At 35.5% G+C, this 13,076-nt stretch overlaps 1 protein-coding gene across 1 annotated transcript; it reads left to right on the top strand.

Annotated features, from left to right (window-relative positions):
* The first annotated feature begins 7,866 nt into the window (after positions 1-7,866).
* Positions 7,867-13,076, top strand: LOC120529968 (transcription factor 24-like). The gene is made up of 3 exons (XM_039754162.1): positions 7,867-8,043; positions 8,830-9,254; positions 12,757-13,076. The coding sequence occupies exons 2-3, from the start codon at positions 8,856-8,858 to the stop codon at positions 12,868-12,870; spliced, it is 513 nt and encodes a 170-aa protein (XP_039610096.1). The 5' UTR covers positions 7,867-8,043; positions 8,830-8,855; the 3' UTR covers positions 12,871-13,076.

Below are 13,076 nucleotides of genomic sequence, written 5' to 3'. Positions count from 1 at the left end.
GGACTGAGCAAGGCATTGTCATGCGGCCAGGACTTGAAGGGGTGATTGGTGCTGCGGCACTGGGTTTGTGCACTTTATTTGTATTGTAGTCTTGTAAATAAACACGTGTGTGGTGAAACAACATGTCTACCTGTCTGTGTCCGGGCTGTACCCCACAATCTATATATATATATTAGGGGGCTCTTCCCCCTGCTTGCTTCGCCCGCCAACCCTTGGATGGGCACTAGGTGCTAGCCACTTCATGGATCTGCCGCTTGCGTATGGGGAAGTGGATGTACAATTTGAACAGATTGTTATTTTCATGGGAATTGTTACATATGCATAATATAACTAAATATTTTACATTACAGTGAGTAATTAACCATAGTAAAAAATAGTAAAATGTAATAAATAGAAAGAAAATTATGTTTCATCTTGTGTCAGAGGTATTTGTTGCGTTATATGTTATACGTTTTCATTCTGTTTGGCTTTTGGAAATTAACATGCAAATACTTTTTAAATTTACACTTTTACTGTAAAACCAGTAAAAACAATTTTTTAATGAACTTTTCATCAATATTACATTGAATTTTGATTCCATGTTTGGACTTAACATCATGACAATGCAACGTATAACTGCTGTGAGTGAATATCCTTTCTTTCTCTCTAATAAATAAACCGACTTTTTTCGAATGTTTGTCCCTGTGATTTGTTAATTGTCATAGCAAAAGTTATTCTAATGGGAAACTATAAATGTTTTAATATGAATGGCATATCAAGATTTCCTTTAGTGTCTAATGTTATCTGCAGAAGATGTACTATATTACGTTTCTTGTCGCCTGTTAAAATTTTACATGTCATTACTGTGTAACCAATCGACAATTTTCACATTAATTCATTTGACTTCATCGTTTCTCGGTGCTAGGATTGCCGGTGTACTCATTTCCTCTGTTGATAACCTTTTGGGATCAAATTCTTCAATAAGATTTGGATATAATAAGTCTTCTTTTACTAGGAACTTAAAGTGAGGAAAATGTAAAAATTTATAAGAGCTGAGAGTGCAGAAACTGTGTCTGATAAAAGGATTCACACGAATGAGAGGTGGGAGGACCATGGGTGTGGTTGAAAATGGTTGAGAGGAGGGCAGGACTTGACAAAATCTCTTGGTAATAGTCTTGTCTCAAGATTTCTTTTATAATATTATATATATATATATATATATATATATATATATATATATATATATATATATATGGTCTTTGTATAATGTTGAAAGACATGGGTGGAGATTGGGAAAAATCTAATGAAAACAAGACACAACAACAGTATGAGGGACAGTTATAAACTTACATTTCAGAAAAGCGCAGCTATCTTTACTATTTCAGATAAGAATTCAAGTTCTTCATCTACTTTGAAACCTGTTCAGCCTCTTATTAATACTAGAGAAGCTCTGCTAAGAACTGTAATTTATTCAGATAGTCCATCTGTAATAATAATAATAATAATAATAATAATAATAATAATAATAATAATAATAATAATAATAATAATATGTCACTTTTCTAACCTGTTCAAAGTGCTTAACATAGACAGTGGGGAACCACTTTATTCACCACCAACCAGTACATACAGACTACTGCTTTTCCATAATTATTACCATTTAGAGAAGAAGATGAGTTTCTATTTAAATAACACTTATCCTAACCTAGCAAGTTTCAACCTGCTTTAATCAAATTCAAGGCTGCCATGGACTGAAAATTATCATTAGAGTCACTCAGCACAAAGCTGGAAACAACTCTGGAAAGGGCTCCAAACCATTGCAGGTCCCACTTACTGTATGTACATAACCATACTCATACTTATAAAGAGATTACCTATCAAACTGTCAAGCACATCCTTCAAATGTAGGAAGAAAACCAGCCCAGTCAAGAAGAAACTGTGCAAACACCTTACAGACAATGGCTGGGTGTGGGATTCAAACACAAGATGCTGCACTGGACCAACCTGTAGAAGCAAATTTATCCTGTTTAAGTAAATATTTATTGCTTTCTACCTGGTGCATATTTACAATATTTGATAATGCACTGAGATTTGCAGATTCATGTTACGTGGAAATCTGGGGTGCAGTCTTCATACAAGTAATAAAGGGTCCTCAGTTTTAGGTAATGTAAGCTTTGTGAAGGATTTGAACTGGAGTGCAGTACCAAAAACCAAATAATCCTCAAATGATTTATATATGCAAATTACTAAATGTCCTACTGAAATGATAAAAAAAAACGTTTAGATGTGCAAATATTGTGAAAACCAAAATGGGATTAAATTGCAAATGAGGTATTCAGTAAGAGACAGCAAATCCATTCTACCAATTCTGCTGCAAATAAAAACACATTTTTCCTCATATGCTAAGAAAGTGGTTATTTATTTAGGTTTAATCTACACCTGCTTTATACTGTGTAAACCCACCATATTTACCTAGTTTCAATCAAAATTGGAATTTATGGCATCTCATTTACCCCTTTACTGTACTTTCATGAAAGGCATTAAACATGCAGGTACCTTCAGTCTTTGCTCTGCCTCTTCTGCCATGAAACTGCCTTTTTGTTCATTTGAAAATGAATGAAAGACTTCACTCTTACATATAATATCTCCTGATGGAAAAAAATTTGAGAAAATCTGTACACTGTTCTTACACACCGTGTCAACGTCTACTTTAAAAACAGTGCTTTGTTTCATCCAGGTCAAGCATTTAGCAAAACTCTTCTGTTAATTACTGAACGTGTCCCGTGTGGCATTTTTTTATTATTATAATACTTCAGCCATTGTTTTGCAAGGATTATGAAGACGATTATTAACTCTATAGATATTATACATGAAACCCTTAATAAAACACAATAAAATCAACGTTACATGTTAAACTAGCAAGTCCGTTTCTATTTGTGGCAGTCAAATCCACATTTACAGTCAGGATTATCCCTTTAGCAATGGTAAAATGACAGCAAACTAAAATGTCTCCGCTCATGAATACTGTTAGCTTCCTGCATTATGCATTAAAATATATATTTTTCCAATATTGCTGGCCTGATATGTAATTTACCGAAATTAAACTAATGACTGTGACACCGTGCTTAGACCCTGGGGTCCAGTCTCAGTCCGGGGGCTGCCCGCATGATTTCCCGCACGACGCCTCGTTCCTTCCTTCTCCCTCTGTCTGTCTCTCCCTCTGTCTGTCTCTCCCTCTGTCTGTCTCTCTCTCTCTCTGGTACTCCACAAACCCGTTAGACTGGGCGATGACTCCGGATTGTCCTGGTATGGGGAAACTGCATGCGAGTGACTGTGCTTTTCCAAGTAACACTCCTGCTCAACTACACCACAAAACCTATTAGCTATATGACCACGTCACCTTTCCAATCAAAGAGAGGAAAGTATATTTTACAACAAACAATTTCCGACTGATTAGCTAAATTCAGGGCAACTGTTGTATAAATAAAAATGTACAGTACATTTGCGAATACGGTTCTCACATCTATTTACTTTGCCCCATAATCCAAAACCCCGACAATGTTATAGTTTTTAACTCAAAATAAATGACAATTTATTAAAAAACTGTACAGTAGGTGAGAGTCAAAGAGCGAATATGTCACTTTACATACTCTTTACTAAAAACCAGCTGTAAGATGCTGTCTAAAAACAAAGTCAAATGCACAATTAAAAGGAATTAGTTAAGCTTTACTTTTACAAATACTAATGCCCAGTCCAGGGGTTCTTGCCTTATCTCTAAAATTACAACGAAACCGAATGAATTAAGCGGTATCGGAAACGCATGAACACATAAACTGTATATTCCGTTGATTCACTGTGAATTTCTACTTAACTCAGAGTTATTCAGGAAATGCATTTTCATTATAAATTGGTGCAAATGTGTTATTTTGTGTTTTTGACTCTTCGATTTTCCTCCTTTGACAGTAATGTAACAGGATCTGAAGTAAGAGTTTCGCTGTACTCTGTTAATAATGACCCTTAAACTAACAAATTAGATAGATAGATAGATAGATAGATAGATAGATAGATAGATAGATAGATAGATAGATAGATAGATAGATAGATAGATAGAGTCTGGGAACTCCTTCAAATGTTGACTCCAGTTGGTCTACTTTAAGCTGAGAACCACCTATTGTAATTAAAAGAAATGATACAATGTCACCAATCTAGAAATCGTTTTTATTCAAAATTAAGAACATTAAATTGTAGATATATTAACCATAAATAATCCAAAACATTCGCAGGTATTTGAACTGGATTTTTTATCGCCCGAATTTCAACACTTCTTTAAAAACAACGAATGTCGTTAAATAAACAATCATTTTATATATGTGTTTTTTCCTAATTTTTCCAAATACCGTATATGAATAGCTCCACATATAATCATCGTTACACGAAAGCCATTTTGATGTATTTGCTATAATTTTGCGAACCTGCTTATTCGATTATAATGTCGGCAACGGATTATCCTGCTGAGAATTCAGTAGACATTTCCTTGCTTGACAATGTAAAAGACAATCTTAAATACCAGAGTATTAAATTAATTTTGTAAATGTATGTGTGGGGTAACTTCCATAATGTATTACAGAGCAGCCTTGTAAATAGCGGAATAAGATTTTTAAATAAGAGATAGTTTTTACAATTCTGCATTTATATATTTTCTAAATGTTTAATATCAGCCATATGACAACTGGCATCTGTTAAATGCGGCATTATCTGAATTTGTTATTATTTTAAATAATTGTTTATATGACAAATTCACAACGATCCTTCTATGAGGAGAAACTTCTTGGAACAGCAGATAACAGCAAAGTCGAGATGAACCAATCAAATAAATTAGTTATGCAAAATATTTCGCATGGACCAGTGAAGATGAATTCTAAAATATTCAAATAAGCGTGTAAACATTACTCACCAATGTAACATTACAGACATCTAAAAAAGAGGTTCGAATGATTTCTGCAAATTGTAATTAGAATAACATCTAAACATATCGGCTGTGAACAGACATATGGATACACTGGAGAAGCGCAACTGCAGGGATTCCCTGTATAGTCTATAAAAGCTTTATCTTTTTTTATTTAATCAGAATACCAACTTGAAACTTTTCTCGCAATATATAGCAAGTTCCTTCACAAATACAAATATAAAACATACACTTTATAATTTTACGTTGCGTATACGATCCACCGTTGTTATAGTAGACTTTTAAAAATAAGTAAAAGTAAAAATGCAAAACTGAAGATAACAGAAAGAGACCGCAAAGTTTTTTAGTGGAGCGTTCTAATAATTATTTTTAATTTTCTCAATTTTGTAATAAACACAAGATCTATAGAAATATTTTAGTTCACAAATCAATTATGAACAAAACTGATATTCTTCACAGCTCCTTCATCACATAATCAGTTTTAAAGGCGGTGATAAAATGAGTGACGGGAAAGTAAAGTGGAGAGTTTGGAAGCAGGAAATTGACATTTAATGAACACTTGACAAGTTCTGCAAATAATTTCAATTTTTCTTTGACGATTAGATCTTTTTTAATTTTTTTTTTCACAATGAAGAAGAAATTTAACATTAATAATAAAAAACAGCGTGGTCCTTCACTGAGGCATTTTCTGAACCCGCTTTTTTATAACAGCCAGAGCCTTTCCGGGCACCACTCAGAAAGTACCGACCGTTACATTCTGGCTTGAAGGCTGGGTTCCTGAATGGGACAGTTTAGCTCACTGAGTGCCCGTTTGGAGACGCCGGTTATCCCAACAACAAGGAATCTTAATTATCCAGTGGATACCATGTCTTTGGCATGTTGTAGGAAACTGGAATACCCAGATAAAACCAAGCGTTATTTTCTCTCGTTATGCTGGTTCTTCCAATATCCATTGTGTCCAGTCCGACAGCGATCCATGAATGGAATTAATTCTTGTCTTGCAGTCATCCTTTTACGACCCTATACAAGCGGAAAGGTATAGGCTCAGAAAACAAATGCATGAATGAATTAGATATACACATTTAACGCCATATGGGAATCCACTTTTTCAGTAAATTGCCTTGAAATACAATATCCGTTTACTGAATGATAGTGTTTAAATTTGCAATGTATGGAAGGTAAACAAAACAGGACTGTAGTCAACAGTGTAATTGGAGCGTTTGATTTTTCAAAACCAAACAAGTGGAGTCGGCAATTAGCGTTCAATTACCGCGAACTATAACACTGAGTCGCAAATTAATCACTTGCGAATTTTACATTGGGAATCGCAGAAATTTAATGAAAGGAATTATTCATAAGATGTACATCTCGGACTGTGCTTAATAATCCTTGTTTTTCTTAGGATGAAGTAACAGTTTAGCTTGAGGCGACTAATTATAAAGTTAAGCAGAAAGGTTAAATAAGCTCCCCTGCTAATTGCCGTGTGTCTTTCAAGGGTTAGGAACTCCCAACGTTTGGAAATACCCCATCAAAGTAGCTCTGGGAATTAAATGCGGACCTTAAAAAAACAGTCAAGTCTTTAGTTACTTGTCGTATTTCAGAATGTATTACGTTCACAAGATGACCTGTCAGGGTGGCGAACAGGCAAGCAAGTGGGTAAGTGCACTATAGGAATACCAGCTACTGAACGAAGAACATCGCTGCCAGACAGGGTTACCTGCAAGATTAACACCGCTGTGCAACATTGAAGTTCAGTGTATCTATCCAGATTTTTGTGTTTCTCGGCAGGTCGTAACGTTTAAAAACGGACAACATTATCCATTTTATAAATCTTTATTTTAAACATCGCATTCACGTTTGCCTTTCGTTTTAACAGTCTATATCTGATAATAACCCTTACCTTACTGTTGCTCCATCTATACAGTATAGCCCCCTATTACTGAAGAGTGCTCATTATGAAATAACTGACTGCATGACGTTTAAGTTTAATCCATCATGCGTGCCCTCGCGGGGAAGGTTAAAGATGCTGTTAAACCAAAGTGTTTCATACTGCAATTCGGAAACAATCAAGGCGTGATATTAGAGTACAATGAGTAATGTAAAGTTCGTCCGTCATTTCCGAAATCACACAACAATATAATTTTACGGTAATCTAGAGGCAAGATTCAAGTTCGGCAGCATATTCCCAAAGCCAGTCCACACTTACTCAAGTTAGGCAATTTGCAGAAATGTACGTAAACCAAACAACAGAAAAGAATTAAATGCTTTAAATTTCTTGGGTTTTTATTAATTATTAGATATTCTAGTTTTGGCGGAAGCATAACTCAATATAAACAATAAAGACATGGCTATCCATCAAAACGTCAAAAGACTGAAATCACACTTCTCATTTATTAAACTAATACACATTTACTATGATGTCAGATGAAAATATGATTGTCACGTATACAAAATAAGGGCAAGCTGGTGGAAAGTACATCATGTAACGTATTTATTAATTTTGTTTTTCTTTTCATTCGGTTATGAGTTTAGTTTACATTCTTGTTCATGGAGACTTAAATGTTGGTATTTTCTTATTTATGTCAAACGATTATACTATCAATAGTTCCTTTTCAAAGTCAAACGCGCTGTAAAGAAATCGGTAATCCGTCTAATTAGTAATGTCTGGTGAGCTAAATCCGTAATGTTTAAAAAAAATGTTTTTGTCTCCGTATTTAGTTAAGTTTACAGAACTTAAACGGAAGGGGGCTGGAGTTTGAGCGCTGCTGCCACCGAGAATAGTGCTTGTGATTAATTACTCCACAGCGGAGGAGCTGTCAGCTCGCGTTGCTGCCATAAATTAGAGGCTCCAGGGGCTAATGCTTTCATTCAGGTGAGCTAGCAACCGCCTCCCGAAGATCAGAGCCCCGGGTAGCAGTTTTAAAAGGAAGACCGTTCAGGGTCCAGGCTACACACGTGTGTCTTATTTGCGACTGTGTGCTGCTTTAATTTGGCTTTCAACAAGGAGAAAGGCTCTCTAAAACTGAACTTGACTTTTACAGTAGCTTCAGAAGTGTTACTTTAAATGGGCTCAGAAACGGAGGGGATGCATTTCCAAGGTAAGACTAAAAAACAGTGGTCGCTGAGTATAGGTTAGAAACACATTTTTAGATTTTTGTCAGAGCCATGATACGTTTTTAAAACGCATCACATAGCTAGCTGAATAAAGGATTAAAATGTAATTTCATATTTACATTATCCGTTCTTTAACGGCAAAGTTTCTGTACGTTTTACATTTAATGGCATTCCTAGATATTAAGGCTTGCTCATTTGTGGAGGAGAATACATCCTTGATAAGAATTATAAAAACCTAAATTTTACATCAATACCATGGGAACCTAATTGCATTAGATTTTGGGGTGAGGACGCAGCATATTTTTCCAGTTAGAAATTCCGTTCGTTTATTTGTTTCCTTCTAGAAAACAACCAATATTTTCACGCTTTTCTGTTTTTATTCAGTTGCATAATTTAGAAAAATATGCTTCTTATGATTTACAAACCCTATAGACCAAGGAAATGCGTATAAACGTCAAGCGCATTTTTAAAGTCTGTCTAAAATCTTTAAACATTTCTTCCTTTGCTAATTGTACCAACAGGTTCAGAGAGATTGCAGTTTTCGTTCAGTAGCTCGGTTTGTTTAATTTATACTAAATAGTAAACGATTTATTTTAGGTAAACACAGGCATCCTTCCCCTTCTGTACTTAAACATTTCATTCGTAATCACTTTTGATTATATTTATATAACACAACTACTCAAAGCGTTTTACATGGGGAAACCACTTCAACCACTATCTTTAGGGAGTTTGTCTAACTCATTGTGCTACTCACTTCGCTCTGTTTTCAGGTTAATGCTGCATGTAAGCAACAACGATGGATATCGGGGATGTTCCGGTGTCGGTTGTGGATGACAGCCCCGCATCAAGCCCCAGCCCGGAGCCAGACACGGATGCTGAAGCGGAACGCAGGCGTTCTGACCCTCTTGGCCGTTCAAGAGTGACCGGCAGAGGGAGGCCGGCAGCGGCTAATGCCGCCCGAGAGAGGAGTCGAGTACAGACCCTCCGTCACGCCTTCTTGGAACTGCAAAAGACCCTGCCCTCCGTGCCCCCGGACACCAAGCTTTCTAAACTGGATGTCTTAATCCTGGCGACTACTTATATCGCCCACTTAACCAGAACGCTTCAAGAAGAGGCGGTTGAGGAGGGAGACGGAACTCGACACGCTGAGGTTCTGCATTCGCTGAAGGGAGTTGGATACTTGCACCCTGTCAAGGTAAGTCTTCTCGGGAGGTGGTGGAGTTAACAATTGTCATCGGCTCTCAGAAAACCTGCACGTTAGGGTTGACCAGTGCAACTATGACTACTATCATGCTGCTTGCTTTCACATGATGACATAAACTACATTTTCGTTCATTTTTAAATGGATTAAATGAGTGGATGTAGGCGAAAAAAATGAAACTGCTGGTGTCCGGAACGGCAAATATTGGAAGGAATGTATTTATTTTTTAACTGTGAAAGTTTAACACATCACAACTTAGGCCCATGTACATCATGAAAACGCAAGGCACACGTTCTACACAATGAAAGGTAAATTTCTAAATCTCAAAATCTGATCCCGCAGATTTATATTCATAATATTCATCTTCATAGAGTAAGATGCTGTTATGTCGTGGTTCTAAATATAAAATAACAGCTATTCTCCTTTTGGTTTTTAAGTAGTCCACAAAATATTTTTACCTTTAAAGACCCGACATCATTAACTTAAGTTTTAGTTAAAAAGATAACATTTCCATCTTGAAAGAAAACGAACGTCATTTAAAACTTTTGTAAGAAATTGCTAATTCAAAAAATGAGTTCTGACATTTCGAACATTCTAAATGCACTTTGGTGCCTATCCAACACTACAAAATATATCCAATAAATTTAATGTATTTTACAAATTGTAATAAATGGTTAAATGTTTTTAAAATGAATGTATGCATATTTAAAGCAGGATATCAATGTGCAAGAATATTTTACGGATAATTGTTATATTGCCAAAGTCTTTCTCAATGATGCTTGATTAAAAACAGAATGTGCGTAAAATATTGTATGCAATGTGATATTGTATTACCTATTGCAATAACTTTTATCTAGATAGTATACAGTAATCCATGCATCTGATTGTTTTTGGCATTTATTTTTATAAGTGTTAAGCCTGTGCTGTAAGCATTCTGACATACGCATTTTTAAACGTGAAATATATGTAGGACTGCATTTAGTGCACCGAACATTGAAAACTGAACACACTAAAATGTCAGCTAAACCAGTTTACTTAAAGTTTTTTTTTTTTTTTTTAAATTGAATCAATTGACTTAAGCATTTATTCTTATGACACCATCAGTTTAAAACTAACATGAAATTCAGCTATCTTCTGTCAGTAAACGTTTTTATCGAGGAGCCGCAGAGCCTACACTCTTCGATACTGGTTCTAAAACGGCATGTTACTGGGATGTGTGCTTCCAAACATTCCTGGACAAAGAACAATTCTCTAAAGTACAGGCTACCTAGCAGGATACGAACAGGCCAAGAAAAGCAGAACTTCGCCTATGGTATTGTAGGGAGCAAGAGTCAATTTAAAATCGGGAAACCATTTGTATTTGAGCAATCTGCTATCAATTCCTGGCTATTTATGGAGCTGGCTACTGAACTAAATAGGTTCGTTCCGGATCATTCACTTGGATGGCTCTTTAGTTCCCTTTCCTAAAACCACGTTGGCACCTTTATTTTTAAGATGTGCTACTGCAAAAGACAACGCCAGATCTGACCGAAATGCCTGTGAATCGCAGGGGATTCTCACACCTGACTCGGTTAGCGTTTTCTTTGAATTGTAAACGCACAACAAACGTCCGACAAACCCTTTAAGCTACCAAACAAACTGGGATAAACTACAGCCGGATTCGAAGTACTGTGCGCAACACACGGAGCACTGCAGTATATGTATTAAATTAAAAAATACGCTTATCCATCATTTGAATAAATTGGTGCCATCGAATAATCGTGAAAATAAATAAAGAACATTTTTATTAAAATTTTAAAGGTCTTTGGTTTTTAGGGAATCATTTTTTTTCCAAGTGAAAAATAAGCAGATGAAGATATCGAGTGCAAGGTGCCCATATAGATCAATACTTGGGAATTTTCAAGTGGATTTTCAGAATTCACTTACTCCAGTACAGTGTCGCAAAGCACTGTATTGCAGCTATGGTTTTCTAAGCGTATAATTCATTTGTTCTAATGGCTGGGAGTAATCTATTCAAATTAAAGTTTGTTTTTTTTTTTGTTGTTGCTACACGTTTCCCTTTATTTTGTGTGGTTGTCTTCTGAGGACTTGAAACTGATTGGACAATACAAGAAATGATTCGAAAGAAGTATGGCCTGTGTAGCTCCAGCTTCCCAGTAATAATATAGGATAAAGGGGACAAAAATAGGGAAAACTACCTTTTGGATCAACTTTATTTTTAAATGGAAAAAATGCTACCATATTTGCCTCTTGGACCAGTGTTGTTATGCTAATACGAATATAAAATACATTCAGACTTTTGCTATCAATTAAAATTAAGCAAAAGTGGAAATCCTTCACACAAACCTTTTAATATGAATTGTTTATTTTTTTTCATATAAATACCCTATGTGCATATTTAAAAATATTAGGGAAATTCCTAAAGACTCAGTTATCAACTGTTATTCCATTATAATATTCAGTATGTAAAAAGGTGATTGGGCTGATAGAAGTAACTGCAGATCAGCAAGTTTAACCTGCATCACCACTAAACTTTGTGGGAGCAATTTGGGAAAACATTAAGCATCACTGAAGAAAAGGTGTTTGTTAAACAGTCTGTATGAGTTCAAGGGGAGAGATAGTGTTTCACTAATGTTAGAATTCTACAAAGAAGCAAGGTATGTAATTGGAGAGCTGCCTGTCCTATTTACAATATGGTGTACATTTTTTTTTCTTTCTCTCAGAAAACGTTTGATAAGAACTTGAGTGACAGCTTTAAGGATCAAAATTTAATTAAGGATTAAAATGGAAATTCAGTGTGCAGTGTATCCATTTGACAACATTGGATTAAATTCTTGAAGCAAAGGATAATGATGCAAAATGTTTTCTGAATTCGGTGATGTTAAAAGTGATGTCCCTCAGGGACCAGTGCTGGGAGTGCAACTTTTTTTTTTAATACAATAAAATATCTTCATTATATGTTGTTCTACCTAGTGTAGTATCAGCAAACTTAACCGGTTCATTTAATATTTGCATGAAGAATCATCCAGGTGATTTTACAGAAAGGCTGGGACAGAAGTGGGCTTGGGCAGATTCATGGCAGATGTAATAACTTCAGTTTATTTACATTAATTTCATGCAGGATCAAGTAAGTATTAGATTTGAAGTTACTGTATATTTGCAGATGCGTCAAGTGTTTAAAAGTCACAAAGGCAAGTAGTGCTATAGTTCCAAGCAGCTATTTTAAAGCCCTTAAATAATATCAGGTACAACTGGAAATGAACATTATAATTTTTTTCTCACACAGACCTAAAGGTGCATGCAATACAATATCAAGTAGTGTGGTAGATTGGAGACCTTCAAAACTGTAATTGATGTCAATTTGGTGAAATGAGGTGAACAGCATTAATGAGTTTGTTGGGCTAAATTTAACTGTTCCTGTCAATTTTATTTGCTGTTTTACACTTTAAAGTACGTCTTAAAAATATCCTGCCTGTGTGCCATTTTTGTTTTTCAGAAATGGCCAATGAGATCCAGACTCTACATTGGTGCCACAGGTCAGTTTTTAAGCACTCCAGTCCAGACAGAAACTGCACACCAAGGAGAAACATCATCTGCTTCAAAGCCTTAATTTCTCTTCTTTCTGCCTTCTGTACATAAATGCTGAGGCTTAACATACAGACAGAAGAGAAGTGAATATCTTGTGAAAAAGGGGGAAGTCTTGCTTTTAGCCCTGAGAATGGGTGTAGGTCTCTTAAAATTCATATAAAAGTTGGACATTCTGTACCAATCTCCCTTTTTTGAAATATACAATTCTGCTGAAAAAAACATTTGTGA

This window comes from Polypterus senegalus, chromosome 5, assembly GCF_016835505.1.
Source record: "Polypterus senegalus isolate Bchr_013 chromosome 5, ASM1683550v1, whole genome shotgun sequence".
Lineage (NCBI taxonomy): Eukaryota > Metazoa > Chordata > Cladistia > Polypteriformes > Polypteridae > Polypterus > Polypterus senegalus.
This window is presented reverse-complemented; position numbering and strand designations above follow the sequence as displayed.

Coding starts and splice junctions, on each gene's coding strand:
- LOC120529968 (XM_039754162.1), top strand. CDS start 8,856: ATGGATATCGGGGATGTTCCGGTGTCGGTTGTGGATGACAGCCCCGCA. Junction 9,255..12,756: donor GATACTTGCACCCTGTCAAG/GTAAGTCTTCTC, acceptor TTTGTTTTTCAG/AAATGGCCAATGAGATCCAG.